The following is a 25526-nucleotide window of genomic DNA, read 5'->3' as shown; positions in this document are numbered from 1 at the left end:
GGTGAGTGACTGACACTGACTGGGGGTGGGGGGTGACTGACACTGACTGGGGGTGGGGGGGTGACTGACACTGACTGGGGGTGGGGGGTGACTGACACTGACTGGGGGTGGGGGGGTGACTGACACTGACTGGGGGTGGGGGGGTGACTGACACTGACTGGGGGTGGGGGGGTGACTGACACTGACTGGGGTGGGGGGGTGACTGACACTGACTGGGGTTGGGGGGGTGACTGACACTGACTGGGGGTGGGGGGGTGACTGACACTGACTGGGGGTGGGGGGGTGACTGACACTGACTGGGGGTGGGGGGGTGACTGACACTGACTGGGGGTGGGGGGGTGACTGACACTGACTGGGGGTGGGGGGGTGACTGACACTGACTGGGGTTGGGGGGGTGACTGACACTGACTGGGGGTGGGGGGGTGACTGACACTGACTGGGGGTGGGGGGGTGACTGACACTGACTGGGGGTGGGGGGGTGACTGACACTGACTGGGGGTGGGGGGGTGACTGACACTGACTGGGGGTGGGGGGGTGACTGACACTGACTGGGGTTGGGGGGGTGACTGACACTGACTGGGGGTGGGGGGGTGACTGACACTGACTGGGGGTGGGGGGGTGACTGACACTGACTGGGGGTGGGGGGGTGACTGACACTGACTGGGGTTGGGGGGGTGACTGACACTGACTGGGGGTGGTGACTGACACTGACTGGGGGTGGGGGGGTGACTGACACTGACTGGGGGTGGGGGGGTGACTGACACTGACTGGGGGTGGGGGGTGACTGACACTGACTGGGGGTGGGGGGTGACTGACACTGACTGGGGGTGGGGGGTGACTGACACTGACTGGGGGTGGGGGGTGACTGACACTGACTGGGGTTGGGGGGTGACTGACAGGGGGGGGTGACTGACTGACTGGGGGGAAGGTTACTGACTGGGGGGGTTACTAACTGGGGGGGTGACTGACTGGGGGGGAGGTTACTGACTGGGGGGGGTTACTGACTGGGGGGGACCTCTGGTGTCACACACATACACATACTCCCATACACACATACATTCATTCACACACACACACACATTCTCCCACACACACACACATACACATTCTCACACACACACATTCTCCCACACACACACACATACACATTCTCACACACACACAGGGGAGGAAAGGCCGCGACCAGCACCACGCAAATCCCCCACCCACCCGCGCCCATCTCCCGCTCGTGTGGGGGGCAGGCCGACATCCCCCCCCCCCCAATCAGCAGGGTGGGTGGGAGGCACGTGGCGAGGTATCCCCCACTGGGCGCCCCAGGTGACAGTCAGCCCCGCCGTGGCCGCCACTGCCCTGCTCCCCTCGCCGGCATGTCACAGTGCACGGCCAAGCTGCAGGCTGCTTCTTCCCCCCCAGCCCGCGGCGGCATGATGCTCGTGGCGGGGGGGCAGGCCGACATCCCCCCACCTCATGCGGCGGCTGCGCCATCATGAAGGTAGGGGACGCATGGGAGGCACGTGGTGAGGGCCGAGCCCCCCCCCGCAAGCCAACCGGGCTGCAGCAGCGGGGACCTCCCATCCCTGACATCGATCGGTGGATCGAGGGGAAGGGGACAGGAGGAGGGGAAGGGGACAGGAGCAGGAAGAGGGGAAGGGAGCAGGAGGAGGGGACAGGGGACAGGAGCAGGGGACAGGAGGAGGGGACAGGGGACAGGAGCAGGGGACAGGAGGAGGGGACAGGAGCAGGGGAATGGGACAGGAGCAGGGGACAGGAGAGCTTCCGCGGTGGGGAGTAGGGAGCCATGTGGGGACCAGGGGGATCGCAGGGAAGGAGCAGAGGGGCCGCAGCATGGAGAATACTTACCCTCCAACAGAGCTCCAGGCAGAATGGCCGCTCGTTGGGGGCGGGCTCATATAGAGCCTGGCCGCGCGCCCACAAAGCCTGGAGCGCGCGCCAATCAGGAGTCAGGTAGGGGAGTTTTTTTTTTTTTTTTTTTCAGCGCGAGCAGGGAAATTTCAGCGCGAGCAGGGAAATTTCAGCGCGAACGGGGGAATTTAAAAAAAAAACACGTGTGCTGCTTGGGCCAATAGTTACTCGCCCGGGGGTTAAATCCACCCGCCCCGGGCGAGTAAATGTATACAATTGTCGAACACTGTATATATATATATATATATATATATATATATACCATAATACTGAGTTAAGTTATGGTGAGTAAAAAAAGTGACAAAAACCCTCCACAGGAAAGCAAATATGCAAATACAACTGTATGCTCATCTGCATGTCTTAGGCAGGTCTGCAACCCCGCCTTTCCCCATTATCACCCAGCATACAGCACTTCCACTGCAGCAAGGGATTCTGGGAAATGACATGCAAATGAGCACACAGTGTCACTTTTTGCCTCAAAAACCATTTTTAACATGGTTCCCTATAGGCTTAAGCTTGCTGCATGGTCACAGCTTTGAGCACAGCCAGGGTTAAGGTGCATACCCAGAAAACCACCCACAGACAGCTGTTTCGACCTTAATGGGTCTCATCAGTGTGGGGTTGATTTTAACTGGGTATGCAAAGAGGCTATGGGATAGGCTATACCATAATACTGAGTTAAGTTATGGTGAGTAAAAAAAGTGACAAAAACCCTCCAGCCTATCCCATAGCCTCTTTGCATACACAGTTAAAATCAACCCCACATTGTAAAGTCTGGTCTGGATCTCCTACCCACCAGCCTTAGTGACTGTGAATCTGTGGGGCGGATCACTTCCATACTATGTCTGCACTTTCTTCTATAAAAGAAATTTCTATAAAGAAATCCTATCCCTTTCAGGGAACTAACTACACATCAGAATCAGCCACTAACTGCGAACTAACTGGGCCAACTAACCTGGTTCCCCAGCTTAAAACAATGCCCTATCATTTAGGGTCACTAGATATAGCACAGTCTTTTAGCAACAGCAATAAACATTTGTTTTGTCTTATCTGTTCGTGGTGGGAACACGGTCCCAAGTGTCCAGGCAAATCCTCTGGTACTGTGATACTTGGAGGGGCCGTCAACCCCGTACTGGATTCCGGGGAGCAGCGATACCCCCAGCCTCCAGGCTCTAAGGAGAGAGACTGAAATGCAAACCTCTCTGCTCTAAATACCTGTGCAAGTGATTAGAAGAGCAGGTGAGGGAGAACTAGACCCATTGTAATCTGTGGTCTGGATTTTCCATCCAGCAGTCTGAGCTAATGTGAAGCTGTGGAATGGATCATTTTTAACTATTCCTGCACTTTCTGACCTAAAACGGGGCAGAAAGCTGCCTAACATCTTTGGACTATGTCACATATCCCCCTCCCCAGCTCACACCTAATGGGGTGAGCGGCCATGGACCTCACTGGGATGAGCGTCCTACCTGAAATACTTGAGCTAACTCCTCAGTACAATATTAAACATTCACGACACGAATATTACTTTTTTTTTCTTTTTTTCCCGCGGCAATTATGGTCAATAGTTTTCGTCATAAGAGACTATACTTGGCAAACATATTTTGTTGCTCTCTATTAGGGAACTATTTTGAAAAATAAATGTCTAGCACACATTCTTATAACCCAGGATATGCTAAATATGCTCACAGAACCAGACAGTTTCTATTACCTCCCTGGGTTTTTCTACTCTAGAATATGAACCTCATTATATATTTACCAACCGGAAAGGGCATTTTTTCCCTATATTGTAAGCTACCAATATATATATATATATATATATATATATATATATTTTTTTTTTTTTTATAAACTACAGCCTTGTAATCTTAAGGGCCATCAACCCTGTATATTAATTTGTAGTTTTACCTACATTTTCAATGAAGAGAAAAAAAAATACAACATTGCAATATTTACAAAAATGCTTTTCTAAAGGTATAGTATAGCATATACTGTAGTAGTGACATAGTCCGCACGTGTAACCCAATTGGTTAGTTCCACTACTTTTTTTTTTTCTTGACTTCCAGTCCATTATATCCTCAGAGTTTATTTTAACGCTTTCTGTCTCTTGCACATGGTCAGACTGTCTCTTTAGCTTCTGGCGGAACTCTGGGGCCGGATAATCTTTGTCTTTATATTGTGGCCCAGAGTGGCGAGATCTGGATAAATTCAAGGCCAGCGTTGACCTTCGTCGCTTTTGCTTTGCAACCTTTGAACCTTTATGGTACTTCTTACTGCCATGTATTTTCTCACAACCATCTTCACTCTTAGAGATTTGGGATTTTCCCTTTGGGGCAATTATATGGTACTTAGAAGATGAAGCGCTAATTACCTGGAGCACCTTCACCTTGATGGGGCTCTCAATAACTCTGGCTGTACCGTGTGGCATTTTACCTTTGCAGCCGGCAGGCATGTAGCCTTGGGCCTCTCTTTCCTGAGGCCTACATTTATTCAGGCGAAAGTACCGCTGGATAACCAGTGACGCCTTTCTCAGGGTTTGATAGCGAATCCTGTTCTGTGTCATCCTAGTCAGAGACTGAATTTTTATAGTTGCTCCTTTCATAATGAGGAACCTGTTTCGTACCATGCGGGCATGGTAGAATGATTGAAGAACACAGGCTGCTTTATTCCGGCGATTAAACTGACGAATTTTCATCCCTCTGTAGGCAGCCTGTAGGATGATAGTTGTGGCGCGTTTACGCCGATAATTTTCTCTTTCCCTTCTTCCTTGGATAAGAGCTTTGCAGTGCTTCTGAATTATTCTAATGCTTTTCTCCTTTTTCAAAACGTTAAGTTCCTCCACGAGAGAATTCTGTTTTGTGCACACATGTCGCAATTCTGTTCTCAGAGCCTCTATTTCTTCCTGGTGCTGGCTCTGAGTTTGCATCAATGCATTCTGTAGTGCTTCCTGCACTTCTAATTTTTCCTGAGTCAACTGTTTCTTTACTTTTTCTGCTTGGTCAGTCAAATCTGAATTTTTCAATTTCAGAGTCTCATTTTCTTGCTTTACAGTCTCTAACTCACTCAGGGCAATCTCATGGGTTTGCTTCAACATTCCCAGCTCTGTGTTCAGACCGTGGCCCTCCAGGCGTGAGTTTTGCACCTCTGTGCTGAGCGCGTGAACCTCTTGTAGAGGCTGCCCGCATTCTCCACCATATGTGACAAACGCCCCTCTTTTGTAGCGCTGACGTCTGTCTTGGTTCTTCCCGACACAGTCTTCTAGGGTTATTTATACAACAAACAGGAACAAGCAAAGTATTATGCTGCTTAACTCAGGCTTCTGCCTGCTTTATTTCCATCCAAGTAAGGTACTGCAGCTTTAACATGTGTAGGCAGGAGGTACTCAGACATTTAACCTTCAGCGGTTTACTCATATCAGTGTCATAGCATTTCACACAGTGTCACTTTTAAGAAATAAAAACCAAATCATATAAAGAAATCCTATCCCTTTCAGGGAACTAACTACACATCAGAATCAGCCTCTAACTGCGAACTAACTGGGCCAACTAACCTGGTTCCCCCACTTAAAACAATGCCCTCTCATTTAGGGTCACTAGATACAGCACAGTCTTTTAGCAACAGCAATAAACATTTGTTTTGTCTTATCTGTTCGTGGTGGGAACACGGTCCCAAGTGTCCAGGCAAATCGTCTGGTACTGTGATACTTGGAGGGGCCGTCCACCCCGAACTGGATTCCGGGGAGCAGCAATACCCCCAGCCTCCAGGCTCTAAGGAGAGAGACTGAAATGCAAACCTCTCTGCTCTAAATACCTGTGCAAGTGATTAGAAGAGCAGGTGAGGGAGAACTAGACCCATTGTAATCTGTGGTCTGGATTTTCCATCTAGCAGTCTGAGTTAATGTGAAGCTGTGGAATGGATCATTTTTAACTATTCCTGCACTTTCTGACCTAAAACGGGGCAGAAAGCTGCCTAACATCTTTGGACTATGTCACAATATATATATATACACACACTATATAGTGGTGTGTATATAGTGGTTTATAGTGGTGTATATAGTGGTTTATAATTGGTCTGCCGGGGTTTCCTGGTTTGTGGATTTTGGGAAGCATGTTGAAGATCCCAACTCTTGGGTTGTCAGGTATTAGTTGCTTCAATAATGGTTGCAGGTGGTTAGGGAATGATTTGATCAGATCATGAGTTGCTTTGTATATTCCGGGTTGGATCATGCGTGAGTTTCTTGTTGTCTGTGAGTTTTCTATTGCCTTCTTCTATGTATTTATTTGTGTTCATAATCACCACGGCACCTCCTTTATCTGCTGGTTTGATGATGATATTGTGGTTGTTTCGCAGTTCCTTGATTGCAGATCTCTCCACGGGGGATAGGTTGTACATTGTTTCTACAAACCATGAAACCCCGGCAGACCAATTATAACAGGTATGGATACACTCGCTGAACAAATATCAGGCTTAGTGGAGAATATCCTCAAACCTTTAGTCACAAGCACCAACAGCTTCATACAAGATACCACAGATTTTCTCAATAACCTTAACAACATCGACCAACTACTGTACCATCCAACACACTGCTAGTTACCATGGATGTAGAATCCCTTTACAGCAACATCCCCCACAAGGATGGTATTGAGGCATGCTTGCAATTCCTTACAACATCTCCCTGGATCAGAAACACAGCGCTGATGTAATTACCAAACTGATAGAATACATGCTCACACACAACTACTTCAGCTTCAACAAGGAAATGTACCTACAACTAATGGGGACTGCATGGGTACCGAGATGGCACCGCAATATACCAATATTTTCATGGTAAATCTTGAGCAAAGATTCCTAAGTACATGCCCCCACAAACCCTATAAATACTACAGATACATTGATGACCTGTTTATAATATGGACAGAGGGTGAAGAAAATCTAAAACAATTCTTCAACTCCCTGAACTCATTCCATCCATCAATTAAACTCAAAATGGATTATTCGGAAAACCTAGTAAACTTTCTAGATACAACAGTAACACTGAAAGATGGCAAACTACACACATCTGTATACAAGAAACCAACTGACAGATGCAGTTACCTCCACAACTCCAGCTTCCATCCCACTCATACAAAACAAGGTATCATACACAGCCAGGCTATAAGATACCACCACATATGCTCTGACACTGAAGACAGAAACAGGCATCTCACAACCCTGACCGAATCGTTCAGACAGAAGGGATACAAACCAAAGACTATTGCCAGAACTACTACATCTGCACTAAAAGCCGCTGGAGATCACCTGCTACAATACAGACAGACAGAACCTACCACACGTATACCACTAGTGGCCACATACAACCCTACCCTAAAGGGTATACGAAAAATAATCAAAGACCTGCAACCCATGTTGGCAGAGGATGTGACATTCAAAGAAATCTCTCCCAAACCTCCCATCCTTGCGTTCCGGCAGCCACCAAACCTCAAACAGAAATGAGTCAACAGAAAACTAAATAACGAACATAAAGACACTGATAATGGCACAAAACCGTGCAACAACACACATTGCAAACTCTGCAAACATATATGCCAAGATCCCACAGCCAGTTACAACAATGGAACATTCAATGTTAAAGGATCATACTGCTGCACATCCAGGAATGTGGTGTATATGATTCAGTGCAACAAATGTGACCAAGGGTGCTACATTGGGGAAACCAGCCAAAAATTACAAGGCAGAATGAACATGCACAGACCCTCTATACTCCACCATGAAGAAGGAAGATACGGCTCACCAGTGGGACATCACTTCTCACAACCAGATCATTCCATGAATGTATTTAAAAATCAAAATCCTCAATGGAATGTTTAAACGTACCCAAGAACGGAAAACATTTGAACTCAAAATGATAATACTTTGACACCAAAACAAGAGGACTTAATGCGGATATGGGGGTTCTCACACCCTATCACAATTGTTTGTAATTATCCTGCCTGCCTCTCTGCCAATGTTCTTATCAACAACTCCCCCCCCCCCACAGCATCCCCTTCCCCTTCCATGCTGTTACTTCTCACCGTTGAATAACCCTTCCAATTTCTTCAAACATCCCTTTGTCACCCCTCCTTATCTAAATCTGTTTTATTCTGCTTTCCAAACCTCTGTTTTAGCCTTATATTCCTTTGTACTGTATATCGAGCGTCAAATGATGCCGCGGGGTCATGTGATGTGATGCATCGCCATGGCAACAAGCGTCAAATGATGCGCAGGGTCACATGCCGTCACATAACCCGCTGCGTCATTTGACGCCGAGTCCTTGGAGAGGGGGGGTTGCGAATGCTGCGGCTCCCGGGCAGGGGGGCGCAGCTCAAGAAGTTTGCGCACCCCTTGGTTAAGGAAACATAAGGGAAGTTCTGAGGAACCCCCAACCATCTCTAATAGCGTGGCTGTGATCAGATGCTTTGTAAATTCTTCTGCATTTTAAAATGACTAGAAAATTGCAGGGACCCTTTAGGGACACCCGGGGAACCCTAAGGGGTTATAGGAACCCTGGTTGAAAAGCTCTGGTGTATATTATACTTCTTCCTGATTTCTTTTTTTTGAGTGGGTTAAAGTGGGTGCAATGGCTACTCCCGTGAGAAATAGTGATTTTTTGCTGTCCGACGGAGAACTGCCTCAAGCGGTATCTTGTATCAGGGTGTTTTACAGGTGAGATTTTGCTTCTCATAACATACGCAGTCTCACTTGTACTGCGCTACAGAACATGTTGACTCTGCATAGGAGTCATGTCATCAGATAATGTTGTCACTTGTGATCCCCTAGGCCAGGGGTAGTCCACTCCAGTCCTCAAGGGCCACCAACAGGTCAGGTTTTATGGCTACTTCTGCTTCAGCACAGGTGGCTCAGTCAATGATTGAGCCATTGATTGAGCCACCTGTGCTGAAGCAGATATCCTTAAAACCTGACCTGTTGGTGGCCCTTGTGGACTGGAGTTTGCCACCCCTGCTCTGGGTGTGTCTCCCAGAATCCCCTGGGAGATGCCGCGAAACCTTCACACCCTTTTCCTGCGTGTCAAGTATTTAATCTTACAAGTTTCCAACGTATTTGAGTAACAAATGTGACAGGCTGAAGGGGTAGCAGTTTAGTGGTAGCAGCACTGCCTTTGATGCAGATAAACCTGGTTGGATTCCCGCTGCCAGTCTGCCCTTAGCTCTGTAATGCCGTATTTGCCCTCGTTACGGCTCATTAAGTGGAACTGCAGCTTTAAAATGTAAAAAAAAAAAAACGCAGTGCAGGTCATTTCTTCCTGCATTGCGTCGCCATAGCAACCACGCCACTCACTGCTACCAGGATAGGGGTCGGATAAGTGACATAAATCTTCACCAATCAGGGGCCTGAAATGCCGCTCCCGGACAGACAGTCCTGCCTCCTGTACTTTGCTGCTGGAGGAGCCTGCAGTGCACTGGCAGAGAAGGGGATAACAGGTTTCATTTGCAGGTGGGAGTCGGTCATTGCCATTTTGCCAATCACCCTTTCGCTGCCTGAGAGACCAGTCACTTGCAGGTTCACTGTGAGCGAAGGGTTAAACTGATGCCAAGGGAGGCATTTATAAATCCTGTCTCTCTAAGCATCAATATGTCAAGGGGCTTCTCATCAGCTTGTGAGCTGGGCTGTGACAATAAGTCCCTGCTTCAGCACAGGTGGCTTAATCAGTTCCTGTTTCAGCACAGGTGGCTCAATCAGTCCCTGTTTCAGCGCAGATGGCTCAGTCAAAGGATGATCCCCTGATTGAGCCACCTGTGCTGAAGCAGGGATATCCTGAAAACCTGACCTGTTAAAGGGAGGGGTTATATGGAGTAATAGTAGGAGTTATAGGGAACATTAAATGGGGCAGAAGGATGAGTTATAGGGATTGGTTATATGGTGCAATAGGAGGAGTTATAAGGAGCGGCTATATGCAGCAATAGGTGGTTATAGGGAGCAGTAAGAGGTGTTATAGAGAGAGCTTATATGAAGCAATAGGTAGCAAACTCTGAGATGCCATATATTTCTCCGGCTTTGAATCTGCGTCACATGAAGATAACTTGAAAAACTTGATAATTATGGAACATTCCACGCAGCCTCAAGCAAAACTTTCTCTGCAACTAGTTTTCTCACTAAACTTGTCCGTAAGAAAGTGCGGGACCTCAGCACAGTGATTTTCAATCAGGGTTCCTAGGAACTCTATTGTTCTCTAAAGGGTTCCCTGTAATTTTCTGGTCATTTGAAAATTGTACCAAATACAGAAGAATGTACAATGCATCTGATCAGTGTTTCTATTAGAGAGGGTTGGGGGTTCCTCAGAATTTCACTTAGGGTTCCTTAAAGCTGCAGTTCAGTCAATATCCTGCGTGTGTTTTTTTTAAATAAATCAGTTCTGTAGTAAGAAAAAATACTTTTAGCATTTTCTGTTTTTAAAAAAACAACTTTGAAAGACCAATTTTCTTGTATTCTATTTTAACAGCCATTTGCTAAGGCACTGCCCCTTCATGTCCTGTCACAAGCTCTGGCACACCCCTTTGTCAGCCCTGCCCTCCCTCTAGCACATGTCAGTGCAGGAGTGCTCATGAATATTCATGAGCTTCCACTGACAGACAAGCAGAATATAAACAGATCCCTTCACTAATTATGTCACCAAATTTCGACCTATCAATACATGGAGAACGAATTGACCTGCAGCTATACAGTTCTTTAGGTAATTAGAGATTGCACACATGAAACTATTGAAGTAAAAAAATAAATAAAAAAAAAAAACAAAAGACTGAACTGCAGCTTTAACCAAAAAAAGGTTGGAAACCACTGCCTCAGCATGTACAGTCTAGGGGTGTTTATTCAATTTGGGACTAAAGTCTTCTCTTGGCACGGGGAAGGTGGTTTAGCAGGATATTGAATAAGATGAAAGGAGGGAGAGGGGGGATATGATAGAGACCTGAGTATATCAATGGATGAAGTGCTACAACAAGAGGTCATGAAAGGGAAGTGGGTGCACTGCACAGCCCCCGAGCGGAGGAGGTGGAAGCTAAGGCCGCGCTTATAGTGCCGGCGACGCGACCGATGACGTCACCCGTCGCTGTCACCATTGCGATAGTTATATTTCAAATTTAGGCAACGTCGCTGGCTACAAGGCCAGCGACGTCATAAAGGGGATAGGCAGAGAGACGGAAAAGCTCCTGATTGGCCACAAGGGGAGGCCGTCGCCGAAAAAATCAAATAACAGTGACTACCAGATTTTTGGTAGCACTGTCGCTCCGTCACGTGCACTATAAGCGCCGATGACGGCGACAATGCATCTGTTTTGACGCGACGGTCGCGTCGCCGGCACTATAAGCGCAGCCTATTACCAAAAGGAATTCAAAACAGATTGGGATAGACAGCAGGGGATCCTAAATATGGAAATAAGTCAGGGACCCAATCGGGTCTGAGGGTCCCAAGCAAGTAGGGAAATGGGCAGAGTGGGTGGATCGAGCGGACTTCATCCATAGGCAGTTTCTATGCTTTGCAAAAAGCTGGCGCTCAGAGGAAAGTGTGCGGCATAAAACATTACTCAGAACTTCTATTCACTCGCACAGCTGCGTAAGCAGCCGCTCAAACCAAAAGCCACTGGGCAGACAATTTAGGGAAGAGGATTAAGTGGCACCATGAATCGCCCCGGCCATGCTGAAGTGTCCTTCACATCATTTGTAGGGACTCTTGACTCGGGAGTTGCTAGTTGCATGTCGTGGGAGGACGTGAATTCTTTCATATCCGTGAGTATTGGGGCAGCCCTTACCCTTATTCATTCACTTGTGAGTCAGGTCTATTAAGAGTCTATGGCGGGGGGGGGTCCATTCCAGGCCTCAAGGGCCACCAACTTGTCAGGTTTTCAGGATATCCCTCGACGACTGAGCCACTGATTGAGCCTCCTGTGCTGAAGCAGGGATATCCTGAAAACCTGACCAGTTGGTGGCCCTTGAGGACTGGAGTTAGCCACCCCTGGTCTATCGGGTATATTCTATCAGTTGCGAGATCGCCGATCTGTGCGGTCTCACACGGAAGCCCCGTGGGCATGGTCCGGCGGTCTCGCAGCTTATAGAATATACCCCTAGGTTTGTAAGAGATCCTGACCTTAGGGAGGGCGATCGTGTCAAAGCCAATTAGATTGTAAGCTCTTTGTGGCAATGGTACTATTGGCCTTGTATCAACCATCATGTTCATTGCCTCTTTCCCTCATTGTGTATGCAACTCCCTGTATTTTCTAATGATACATATACTGATGTGTGTAATATCATGATCCAGACTACTGGGAGGGAAATCCTATTAAATCTATGGGGGAAACTGATGCCTGTAAGATGAGGATTCTAAATTTGTACAGGTGACACTACAGAATATATTTTTTTTTTGGGGGGGGAGGAAGGCAACCGATGTGTGTTAGGGGGTGATCCTGACTTTGCAAAGGGGCGATAGTATTAACCAGTCGCTGACCCTGGCTGTTAACCCCTTCCCAGCCATGCCATGCATTACAAAGCGATGCGCCACTACAGCAGCAAACAGATTAAAAGAGGGATCCCGTAGAAGCCTGAGGGGGCAGCTGACGTGTGTGGGAGAGTGATCCTGAATAGCAATGAGGTTTGGGAGACGCCGAGCTGACTCTGACTCATGCGGTTTAGCAGAGAAAACATTGCAGATCTTGCAATTACTGAATGAGAATCTGTGCAGCTATTGATAGGTTATGGCAGGGGTCCTCAGCTTCAGTCGTCAAGACCCCCAACAGGGCAGGTTTTAAGGCTATCCCAGCTTCAGCACAGGTGGCTCAATCAGTCTCTGCTTCAGCACAGGTGGCTCAGTCGAAGATACCTATGCTGAAGCAGGGATATCCTGAAAACGTGGCCTGTTGGGGGGGTCTTGAGGACTGGTGTTGAGAACCCCTGGCTTATGGCTTTTCTCTCTGTACACATCAGAGCTAAAGCATCTGTCTAATACTGCAGCCCTACATGCTCGGACCATGTACATACATATATACATAATTAATTGTAAAATCCTTCTTGTAGGTTTCCACTGTGTCGAAATTATACATTTATAAAGATATTTTTTTGCGGGGCTTTAAAAATGGGTCCGACCTTGCTAAACAGGCGTAGCACCTGGCGTAGCACCAGTGCAAATGTGTCGTCTTCAAAGACAAGATGCGAATCCTGATTGGTATCTTTTACGGTAAAAACCTGTTTACATTAAACATATAAACAGGCTTCAGCCACCGGCTCATCCAGATGTATATTAACCCCTGCAGTGCCCGAGGGGATAGCAGGGCATTACGATTTCTTGGCAGGGTGGGGGTGACCGAAAATCACAGGTCCCTGTCTTTCTCCCTCCTGACCTCTTGTACTCATTCGTACGACTGTCCCTTTTCTGTGTCACTGATCCCTCTCTCTGTCCCCTACGCTGTCTCTGTCCCTCTCTCTGTCCCCTACGCTGTCTCTGTCCCTCTCCCTGTCCCCTACGCTGTCTCTGTCCCTCTCTCTGTCCCCTACGCTGTCTCTGTCCCTCTCTCTGTCCCCTACGCTGTCTCTGTCCCTCTCCCTGTCCCCTACGCTGTCTCTGTCCCTCTCTCTGTCCCCTACGCTGTCTCTGTCCCTCTCCCTGTACCCTACGCTGTCTCTGTCCCTCTCTCTGTCCCCTACGCTGTCTCTGTCCCGCTCCCTGTCCCCTACGCTGTCTCTGTCCCTCCCTTTGTCCCCTACGCTGTCTTTGTCCCTCTCCCCTACGCTGTCTCTGTCCCTCTCCCTGTCTCCTACGCTGTCTCTGTCCCTCTCTCTGCCCTCTACGCTGTCTCTGTCCCTCTCCTTGTCCCCTACGCTGTCTTTGTCCCTCTCCCTGTCCCCTACGCTGTCTCTGTCCCTCTCCCTGTCCCCTACGCTGTCTTTGTCCCTCTCCCTGTCCCCTACGCTGTCTCTGTCCCTCTCCCTGTCCCCTACGCTGTCTCTGTCCCTCTCCCTGTCCCCTACGCTGTCTCTGTACCTCTCTCTGTCCCCTACGCTGTCTCTGTCCATCTCTTGGTACAGGCAGCCGAGATGGTCTGACTTTTTGGGAAGTGTTCACAACCTTCACACAATGTACTTAATGATAACCAAACTCCTGGAGTGCCTTATCCCGCATCCATAGTAAGCGTGATGGTGCGAGCGACGGCACGCACGCCGCACACAGCAGACTGAAAGGCAATGCGCACGGCCATAGAGGACGGCGCGACCAATTTTTCGTGAGACAAAATCTTTTGATTTTGTCTCGCGACGCCGGGTCACGTGCGGTTCAGCCAATGAGGGCGAACCGCTCACGTGATGTCACGGGCACGCCCCCAAACATGGAATTGCAGCTGCTCTTTGTCGCGTCTCCTCCTCCAGACCGCACCTACTATGTACAAGCCCTTATTGTGGCACAGAGACCAGTGGTAGAATTGATAGGGACTAAACATGTCTTTCTGCCTGGGTCCTTCTGGCAGCGAAGGGGTTAACTGTACATCGACTCACCAACAATGCAGCTCTGGTAAAGCCACTTCTGTACAATATGACTTATGTTTAAATGATAAACTGATGTCAAAAACCCCACAGACGCAAACTGCTCATTTGGCTGGTTAACTGGCACCAGATGGACCCCTGAGTGCATATGTAGAGTAGGAGGGGGTGACTATAAATATCACTTAAATAGACAATACATTTGCAAATGGGCTGTCACTGGGTGTTCTGCATGCATCATATCTCATGTATACAGGACACAGCGCGGGCAATAACGTGTCTGTATCCAGCACTGGGCACCGCAGGGTTACTGTTACACTGACGCATTTACAATATACTTCTGTTCATCAATATAGGCGTTACATAGCAGTTATAGAGAGTGCTAGGAGGAGCTATAAGGAGGGGATATAAGGGGCAATAGGAGGAGTTATAGGGAGCGGTTTTATGGGGCAATAGCAGGAGTTATAGGGAGTGGTTATATGGACTAATAGGGGGAGTTATAGGGAGAGGTTATATGGGGCAATAGGAGGAGTTATAGGGAGAGGTTATATGGGGCAATAGGAGGAGTTATAGGGAGCGGTTATCAGGAATAAGAAGGATTTATTCCTTTGATAACACCTGGTGTTATTTTTCTGTACAACTGTAATACACAACTCCCATTATGCACAGCACTGTGTATACACTGCTGTCAATGCATTTCAGGTGTTTCTGTGAAAGGATTACACCTGTAAAATCCTATGCACAGTGTTGAATACACTACGTAATTAGACTAGGCTGGCTTGGTAAATAGTCCTTATCCGCCATCAATTTCTCTCTGCCACATGAAATACCAGCGCAGTGGGGTCATTTTCTACACAGATACGGGTGTCCTTTTGACGCAATTACATATATATATATAAATATATATATATATACTGTACTTGTGTAAATATGCATGTTCTTAGCCTGTACACACACGCGCGCGCACGCTCCCTCCCTCTCTCCTTCCCCAACGGCCAGCTGTGCCTACTGCACTTATTATCTGTGCCGATAACATAAGGGAAAGAGCAGACGGAGAGAGAGAGACTGCAAGCAGGAATCATCTCTAAACAGCCATGAAATCCAGGAGAGACAAGCTTAAAATCCCGTCCCTGACGTTAGAGTGAGTACTGTATTTGCTGATGGATAGGATGTTCAGAAGCGGTGCTGGGGGGTCAGTGGGCAGGTAGCTTTTCCAAGTCGCTGTGTCGATGCAAAACACACAGAGACTCTGCGGTATTTAAGGGGTTTGGGAATGTACAGCTGTCAAGGTGTGAGGGTTGAGATGACGGGTGAAAAGGAGAATCCGAGCTATTCCGATCTGGAAGAGGGAGACCCCGGGTCTGTGGATGATGGGAAGGAGTGAGACTGACTTCCAGTGTGTCACTTGCCTTCTGTTGAGTGAGATAGCCTTTTAATGAGTGAGACTGAATTTAGGTAAGTGAGGCTGTTTTCTGTGGTGTGATACAGCTGTCTGGTGAATAGACAGCTTTCCAGTGAGTGAGACTGCCTTCCAATGACTATAGCTTTCCTGTATTGAGAGTGACGGGATTCTATTGGGTGCGACAGGTTTTCAGTGAGTGAGACTGAATTCCAGTGAGTGTCACTGCCTTCTAGTGAGTGTCACTGCCTTCCAATTAGTGTAACTGCCTTCCAATGAGTGTCACTGCCTTCCAATGAGTGTCACTGCCTTCCAATGAGTGTCACTGCTCTCCAATGAGTGAGACTCATTTTGAATGAGTGACACTGCCTTCCAATGAGTGACACTGCCTTCCAATGAGTGTCACTGCCTTCCAATGAGTGACACTGCCTTTCAATGAGTGTCACTACCTTCCAATGAGTGTCACTACCTTCCAATGAGTGTCACTGCCTTTCAATGAGTGTCACTGCCTTCCAATGAGGGACACTGCCTTCCAATGAGTGTCACTGCCTTCCAATGAGTGTCACTGCCTTCCAATGAGTGTCACTGCCTTCCAATGAGTGTCACTGCCTTCCAATGAGGGACACTGCCTTCGAATGAGTGACACTGCCTTCCAATGAGGGACACTGCCTTCGAATGAGTGACACTGCCTTCCAATGAGTGACACTGCCTTCCAATGAGTGTCACTGCCTTCCAATGAGTGACACTTCTTTCCAAAAGTGGATTACAGTGAGTGACAGGTCAGGTTTTAGAAGTTATACTAAAACTTGGCAGTAGAGAGTAAGAATAGGTTATCCAAGCATCTAAAAAATATATATATATATTGTTTGTTTTAATATAGGGAGCCTTTGATTACCTTTATTGAAAACTAATTACCTAACCTGCCAATTGATTAGTTCTCCTGTGATCGATCAGCAAAGTCCTGCATTCCAGGTTTCACTAAATGGCCGCCTCTCAGTATCAATCAATCATTCAGTTAGTGTAACTCAGCAGCTACAATGTATTCTTAGGCCTCGGTCCAAGTGCTCGCGGCTGCGCGCGCTATGGCGTGCGCGGCGGGAACAAGATATGGCCCTCTATGGGGCCGGCCCCAGTCACTACCTGTGCGCGCCTGCAGAAAGCGCGATGTGCGACCACCTTTCCCAAAGACAAAATTTTTGTCTTTTGGTGCGGCGGCCAAGCGATGGCCACGTCATGGCGGTGTAGCCAACGAGAGTGAACCAGCCGCGTAACGTCATGGCCGCGCCCCCGTCACGCCCCCCCCCCCACTGTCGCGAGTGATCTGAAGTCCTTCAGATTGCTCGGGTGGAGGGAACAAGCGCCACCAGGCACTCCGTCGCACGGACGTGCTCATTGGGGCCGTAGCCTTATATTACTAAGGTAATATTACCTATTCTTACCATTTGCAGCTCAAACTGCTGGCAATATTGGCAGTAAGGTGTTACAAAGATCTTGCACTGCTGGGCGGGCGGGATAAAACCCGTTATAGAAATGAAAAGATGCTCAGTATAGTAAAACTCATAAAAAAATGGCATTGAGTTTAATTTTAAAATAAAAATAGGTACTAAATATTATTTAATACTATAGAATTATTATTATTATTTTTTTAAACACGTAGGATATTGCTTGGATTGCTCCTTCAAACATTTCATGGCACCAGCAGGTTGATCAGACCCCAGAAGTTTAAGTTATATATAGAGGGGGGGGGGGGTGGTGGTGTGTGTGTGTGTGTGTGTGTGTGTGTGTGTGTGTGTGTGTGTGTGTGTGTCCCTTTCCTAGTCAGGAAAAGGGAATTCCCGATGTTCCACTCTCTCGGCAACCCGCGGAAGACTGTTCTAGCGCACGATCTTTCTCTTACCCTTTAAAAAGCCGAGGCGTTGGAGGTCAACTTAAATCAGGGGGCTCTCCAGAGAGAAGAGAGCGGGGGCCTTACATTTAAATCCACAAAGCAACGCTAGAGTTTGTGTAAGCATTTTATAAGCTACATACAATGAAGGCCCCCTGGCAGTGATGGAGTTAAAGATGACACCTGTATATTTAGGAGTCTCTTCCTGTGCTATACTGTAGCTGTCTTTTGTTGTTCACAATGAACCCCTGTGTATAAAATCCAGTGGCTGGGACACCTCATTAGCTTTTAAATAGTTAAATTCATTAAAGGTCTTACATTTTTTAAAGACACATAATTGATACTGAATTTGTTATTTGCCGTTGCTTCTGCACTGCAGTGTTATTATAGTGGCAGCATTTATTTGCAACTGTCAATTCTTTTTGCTTGTGTGTGTGTGTATCTGAGTGTGCATATGCAGATCTGTGTATATCATTATATACTGTATATTAGTGTGCCAGTGTGTGTATCAGTATATCTGTGTGTGTGTATATCTGTGTGATTATCATATTTGTCTGTGTGTTTGTATCAGCCTGTCTGGGTGTATGTATCAGTGTGTGTGTATCAGTATGTCTGTGTGAGTACCATGTTTGTATCGGTGTGTGTGTATCAGTGTGTGTGTGTATTGGTGTGTTCAGTGGTTAAAGAACATCATGTACTGGCATTAGGAATCAGCAGCTCTAATTGGCAGAGGGTACTACCATTAACCCCTTCACTGCTGGAGGGGCCAGCAATGTTACAAGTCTTGCCCCACCTGACTTCCCTCACTAACAATCATAGGGATGTAAATATATAACCCCTTCCCCTCCACCAGCAAAGGAGTCCTTATTGCAAATGGGTTACCATGGAGACAGGACCCCATGGCTTAAGCCAGGGGGGTCTCGACGCCCGTCTTCAAGATGCCCCAACAGGTCAGGTTTTCAGAATATCCCAGCTTCAGCACAGGTGGCTCAATCAGTCCCTGCTTCAGCACACGTGGCCCAATCAGATGCTCAGTGTTCAACTGTGCCTCTGATTGAGCCACCTGTGCTGAAGCTGGGATATCCTGAAAACCTGCCCTGTTGGAGGGTCTTGAGGACTGGAGATGAGGACCCCTGACCTAGGCCGGGTACTTTCTAGAATACATCCACCCTGTCTTCAAAAAGCTAAGCCTGCTGGGATGCCATCATGTCTCAGATGGGACACAGTGCATATTGGGTTTTTTCCCGGTTGCTAAGATACCAGATTTCATAGCCTTGTAATTATCTAGGTTATTTTTTTTTTTCATTAGCATCGGTTTTCTTCACAAAAATAAAAATTTGTCCGTAACCACTTTCTGGAATGTATATATATATTTTTTAAACAGGAAAATGTTCTACCGACCCATTTTCCCCTGAAATCCAAACAGCCCCATCTTTTTATGCGTGACATTTTTTTTTTTTAATTTATTTTATTACCTATTTGAATGAGTCGTTTCCTTCTGCCTCGGAAAACCCTCTTTGCAAAATGCAGCAATAGCTGTTTTTATTTCCAATTTGTTTTTTAATCCATCTCTTTTAGCTGTTTTTCTCACAACGTCACCAGACATTATTTTGGCAACCTCTCTTCTCTCCACACGCTTGCAAATGGCAGAAGCCATTTTAAAATCCCGTGTAATGTAACTTAAAAAAGATACCTATTTTTTTTAATTCAGTGTACAGAGGGTTTTTGCTGCTTTAAGCCCTTCAGCTCTTTTGCCGTGGCATTGAAGAGGTTAAACATCATCGCTGCCAGAGACTGTGTTGCCGACCGCTTTGTCACAGGAAAAAAAAAAAAAAATTAATGATAGTCTGGGTTTAAAAATAAAAAAAAATGATGTTATCCCATGCTACCATAATACATAATACAGGTGACCCCAGAAAATAGGTCCTTAAGTGGAACTGCGTCTTTAAGTGCAGTTAATGAGTGTTCTGCAGGTAGGAGAAATGCAGCAGGGAGAGGCTGGAACAGGGATCTCTAACCCTTGAACATAAGATGTTTTGATAAGATGCCAGGTGACTGTACAGGGCAGACACATAGCTAATTAATGGCCTCCAGTGTCTAATAATTAACATGGCCCGAGGTGGTGAAATACTTGCTTCATTGCCATAGCAGCGCTGTTGTTGACCCCTTCAGGGCTGGAGCCAGACACGCCCACTCACATGGATTTTCTGTGGATCTCGCTGATTTTTAGTAGCCCTGGTTTCATAGGACTTGAGTGGAGTCTCACTTTTTAAAGATCAGCACTTTTTCATATAAATGCAATATTTTGGGCCAGAACCCCCCCAAATCTCAGCGGTTGTGGTACCTGGCAGTGGACATCGCAGTTGAGATCCAAGACAATTCTGATCCCAAAATAACTAACGTTATGATGGAATAATTATTTTTCCCAAATATATAGGGTGTATGTGTCAAAAAGCAGCACACACTTTAGTTCCCTCGAGCATTGCGGAATAGGGGAGCTTCCAGGCACATGGAAAACTGGTACACAGGCATTTTAACGCCCAACTTCTGTATTCTATTTATTTGTTTGTACAGTATATATGTACACAACAGGATCAGTGATCAGATCCCTCTGAAACGTATCAGATCTACTTCTGTTTTACGTCATTAGTTACCAGCTGCTCCTATTAGCTGAAGGTTCCGCGTTTAAACCAATCAAGGCAGGAACAGCTCCTTCTCGCTCTCGCACATAATAATAATTATAAAGAACATTTATAAGCACATCCGCATTTCTAAGACATGTCCCCAAAGCTGCTTCTGCTGCAGCCAGGGATTCTGGGTAAATGACATGAAAATGAACACTTTTTAAAGATAATAGTATTGATAATAAAATTGGAACAGTGTTTACAGCTGGTGTTCAGTAACTGCAGGACACAGAACACACGTGCTGAATAGGTTCAGTTTGAGGGTATGAATTAAGAGACGTCTCCCTCATAATCAGGGAGAGCTGAACACTATGTACAGGCTCAGACTGGTCCATGGGGTATCTGGGGGAAATCGCCGGTGGGCCCTCAAGGTTCAGACTGGTCCAGACTCTCAGAATGACCGGGAGAAATCTCGGGTAGATTCAGGAAACTAGGGGAATCCCCAATGGCAGCCTGTGTGTGATTGCGTTTGCACAGTCTTTCCTGTGTGTATCAGGTGTGTGTGTGAGTGCGTTTGCACAGTCTTCTCTGTGTGTATCAGGTGTGTGTGTGAGTGCGTTTGCACAGTCTTTCCTGTGTGTATCAGGTGTGTGTGTGAGTGCGTTTGCACAGTCTTCTCTGTGTGTATCAGGTGTGTGTGTGAGTGCGTTTGCACAGTCTTCCCTGTGTGTATCAGGTGTGTGAGAGTGCGTTTGCACAGTCTTCCCTGTGTCTATCATGTGTTTTTGTGAGTGCGTTTGCACAGTCTTCTCTGTGTGTATCAGGTGTGTGTGTGAGTGTGTTTGCACAGTCTTCTCTGTGTGTATCAGGTGTGTGTGTGAGTGCGTTTGCACAGTCTTCTCTGTGTGTATCAAGTGTGTGTGAGTGCGTTTGCACAGTCTTCTCTGTGTGTGTGTGTGTGTGTGTGTGTGTGTGTGTGTGTGTGTGTGTGTGTGTGTGTGTGTGTGTGTGTGTGTGCGTTTGCACAGTCTTCTCTGTGTGTATCAGGTGTGTGTGTGCGCGCGCGTTTGCACAGTCTTCTCTGTGTGTATCAGGTGTGTATGCATTTGCACAGTCTGCTCTGTGTGTATCAGTGCGTGTGTGTATATCTGAGTCAGTCTACTCTGGGTGTATCTGTGTGTGTATGTGAGTCAGTCTGCTCTGTGTGTATCAGTGTGTGTATCAGCAGGGCTGGCGCAAGGGTTTCATGCACTCTAGGCGAAACTTCATATTTGCGCCCCGGTTGTATAAAAAATAATAAGATTAATAAAATAAACAGTGGAGTAGCTATCAGGGCTGTAGGGGAAGACATCCGATCGGAGCAGGAGCACAGGAGACGGCAGGGGAGGTACGCGCTGTAACACCAGAAGTTGGCCGGCGCCGGTGTTACAGCGCGTACCTTCCCTGCCGTCTCCTGTGCTCCTACTCCGGATGTCTTCGCCTGCCACAGCCACCACCGCCCGCTGTCTCAACGTCTTCCCTCCGCTGTCACCGTCTGCTACTGCCGCTCCACTCCCTAATACTAATATTATTAATGCCCCTCGGACCTTTGCGCCCTAGGCGAGCGCCTAGGTTCGCCTAATGGACGGGCCGGCCCTGTTTGTCAGAGTCAGTCTAGTCTGTCTGTGTGTGTGTGTGTATCAGTGTATGTGTGTCTGTGTGTATCAGTGTATGTGTGTGAGTCAGTCTGCCCTGTGTGTATCAGTGTGTGTGTGTGTGTGTGTGTGTGTGTATATTAGTCAGTCTGCTCTGTGTGTGTGTGTGTATTAGTCAGTCTGCTCTTTGTGTATGTGAGTCAGTCTGCTCTGTGTGTATCAGTATGTGTGTGTGTGTGTGTGTGTGTGTGTGTATATATATTAGTCAGTCTGCCCTGTGTGTATCAGTGTGTGTGTGTGTGTGTGTGTATATTAGTCAGTCTGCTCTGTGTGTATCAGTGTGTGTATCAGTGTGTGTGTGTGTGTGTGTGTATATTAGTCAGTCTGCTCTTTGTGTATGTGAGTCAGTCTGCTCTGTGTGTATCAGTGTGTGTGTGTGTGTGTATCAGTCAGTCTGCTCTGTGTGTGTGTGTATCAGTGTGTGTATGTATATCAGTCAATCTGCTCTGTGTGTGTGTGTGTGTGTGTGTGTGTGTGTGTGTGTGTGTGTGTGTGTGTGTGTGTGTATGTATATCAGTCAGCCTGCTCTGTGTGTGTGTGTGTGTGTGTGTGTGTGTGTGTGTGTGTGTGTGTGTGTGTGTGTGTGTGTGTCAGTCAGCCTGCTCTGTGTGTGTGTATGTGAGTCAGTCTGCTCTGTGTGTATCAGTGTACGTATGTATGTATGTATGCACCAGTGAATACATGTATGACCGTATAAGAAACAAAACTTGCTGGACAACTCCTCGATTAATATGAAATATTAATTACAGTTTTCAGAAAACACACAGTATTTCTTGTTTATGGGCAGTGGCGATTAGACATACCCCAGCTGACTGTATCCCAATTTTTTTTTAATTATTTGGATTTATTACGGAGTGTGTTTCTACTTTATATCTTATGTATGTGTCAGTGCTTATACATGTATGTATCTATGAGTGCATGTATGCATGCATCAGTGAGTACGTGTGACATGAGTGCAAGCCCTTTTATAACCTTTTTGTTCATTATGGCCCTATAGTAGCCCGTACACCAGGAGTGGCCAACAACAGTCCTCAAGAGACAGCAACAGGTCAGGTTTTAAGGATATCCCTGCTTCAGCACAGGTGGCTCAGTCAAAGACTGAGCCACTGATTGAGCAACCTGTGCTGATGGCCCTTGAGGACTGGCGTTGCCCACCCTGCTCTACACTCAGTCAGGCGCTGGTATGTGTTGGATAACGGGGCTGGGAGCTGAATTCACACTCTTCCTTTGCAGCTTGTCTCCGAACAGCCAAAGCCCGACCCTGCTCAGCCCTTGCAGCCCCTGCAGCCCAAACAGCCCCCTGCAAACCCTACACCCATGGAGGTAAGAGACCTTAAATCATGGTGCATACAGTGTTTAAGGCCCCTGCTGTATATATGCAGTGAAGCTGGCTTCCCCTTCAGCTTAAAGCAGGAGTGGCCAACTCCAGTTTTTAAAGGCCACCAACAGGTCAGGTGTTAAGGATATCCCTGCTTCGGCACAGGTGGCCCAATCAGTGGCTCTGCCATTGTCGTTGACTGAGCCACTGATTGAGTCACCTGCGCTGAAGCAGCGATATCCTTAAAACCTGATCTGTTGGTGGCCCTCTCAACTGAAGTTGGCCACCCCTGGCTTAAAGGATATTTCCCCCGCCCATCTCCAGTTAACGTGTAGTCGTCATGATATTTAGTGAGACTCCATGACATGGGAGGATTTAATGGTGAACCGTTGGGCCATTGTGTTGATAACCCCTTTGCAAAGCATTGTGGGACCTACTGGCAACGAATGGGGGTAAAGCAGAAGGCAGAAATATTCTGGTCCCAGGTGAAACATGAGGAAGTCCTCCTTCACCGAAAGGGAAGTGGGTGCATGGAACAGTCGCCCAGCCAAGATGGGGGAGGCTAATACAGCAACAACTGCTTGGGGTAGACACAAGAGAATCCTAAATATGGAAAGAAGCCAGGGATTTAATAGGGTCTGAGGCTTCACAGCAGGCAGGAAAATGGGCAGACTGGGCGGGCTGGCGCTCGCCACCCCTATGCATTTCCCGGCTGACCTTCAAGTCCTACTGCACACTATAATTCTGTGGCAGGTGGCAGCTTGCCAGCTGAGCGATTGTTACGATAGGAAATGTCACACACACGGGGGACGTCTCTCATCCCCCAGCGCAGCGGCTGTAGCTGTAATGAGGATCGGAATAAATCCATTCCGTTTCCAGGGAAACACCATCCGGCTGCCGGCTGATGGGGAAGTCAGAGCTTGGTCACTGTAGGGTAATTACAGCAGGGCGACGGAAGCACAACACAACTGGTACAAGGGAAATTCAATGCGGATATTCCCTGCCAAAGGGGTCTGCGACACATGGTGAAGCTGTCTGCCATGTTCTCTGGGAGGGAAGCAGTTATATGGGGAGATAGGAGGAGTTATAGGGAGCGGTTATATGGGGCAATATGAAGAGTTATAGGGAGCAGTTATATGGAACAATAGGAGGAGTTATAGGGAGAGGTTATATGGAGTAATAGGAGGAGTTATACGAAGCGGTTATATGGGGCAATAGGAGGAGTTATAGGGAGAGGTTATATGGGACAATAGGAGGAGTTATAGGGAGAGGTTATATGGGACAATAGGAGGAGTTATAGGGAGCAGTTACATGGGGCAATAGGAGGAGTTATAGGGAGCGGTTATATGGAGTAATGGGAGGAGTTATAGGGAGCGGTTATATGACGCAATAGGAATAGTTAAGGAGGAGATATATGGAGCACAAGGATAAAGAGACCACATTTATGAAATAATTCCTTCTAATTATTTTGTTTCTTTGATAACACTGTATTTCCACACGTTTTAAACATGGGAATCTGTGATGCACGACTCCCATTATGCACCGCACTCTATATACTGCTAATGACATTTAGAGGTAAACTGTCTATACCAGTCTAAGATGTTTATATAGGTTACCACCAGCACAATTAGTAGAGGCAGATGTGAGCAAGACATCCTGCCTTTGAAGTGGTAGATCAAGGTTATAAATCGTACTACCTGGGACCTTGGACAAATTACCTTTTTCTTAATGTAGCAAAAGTATTGTAAGCTGTTCGGGGCAGAAACTCATGAGGGATACGTTATCGGAAGCCGTTAATAAGAGGTAGAATCTGGATTACAAAAACAAGCAAAATTAGATTGTAAGCTCTCCAGAGCAGGGATTGATATCTCCTAATTTTGAATTTGACAGCTGGTGTTCTCATGTAAGAATTATAATTATCATTCTGCTTGTTCTAAAGTCTGTGTGTCCATCGTATATTATATACATCATCATTTTTTGTATTTTTTTTTTTTTACATTGAACAGTATACTGTATCAAACTCCACGCTAACACCCCCTAACATACTCACCCCCAAACCGTGATGGGATCAGCTGTGTGGCTGGACCGAACACCACCCTGAGGCATACTGCATCCCACAATGAATAGCCACTGTACCTTTTGTTTCAACATTGACCCTTATTCCCCCTAGA

The 25526-nt window shown here is 47.0% G+C and overlaps 1 protein-coding gene across 6 annotated transcripts in view; it reads left to right on the top strand.

Moving 5' to 3' along the window:
* MAST3 (microtubule associated serine/threonine kinase 3) overlaps positions 1–25526 on the top strand; it is a 107729-nt gene that overhangs the window by 15697 nt on the left and 66506 nt on the right. For 4 of the 6 annotated variants that reach the window (XM_075611073.1, XM_075611069.1, XM_075611071.1 and 1 more), the window contains exon 3: positions 23271–23360. The exons of 1 other annotated variant lie outside the window; for it this stretch is intronic. In XM_075611073.1, the coding sequence (XP_075467188.1) occupies positions 23271–23360 (90 nt within the window). Of the gene's footprint in view, positions 1–15445; positions 15577–23270; positions 23361–25526 lie in introns of those variants that run through there. One more of the 6 variants, XM_075611072.1, reaches the window with a different exon arrangement.

This window comes from Ascaphus truei, chromosome 8, assembly GCF_040206685.1.
Source record: "Ascaphus truei isolate aAscTru1 chromosome 8, aAscTru1.hap1, whole genome shotgun sequence".
Lineage (NCBI taxonomy): Eukaryota > Metazoa > Chordata > Amphibia > Anura > Ascaphidae > Ascaphus > Ascaphus truei.
Note: the sequence above shows the minus strand (reverse complement) of the source record. Positions and strands in the feature narration are given on the sequence as shown.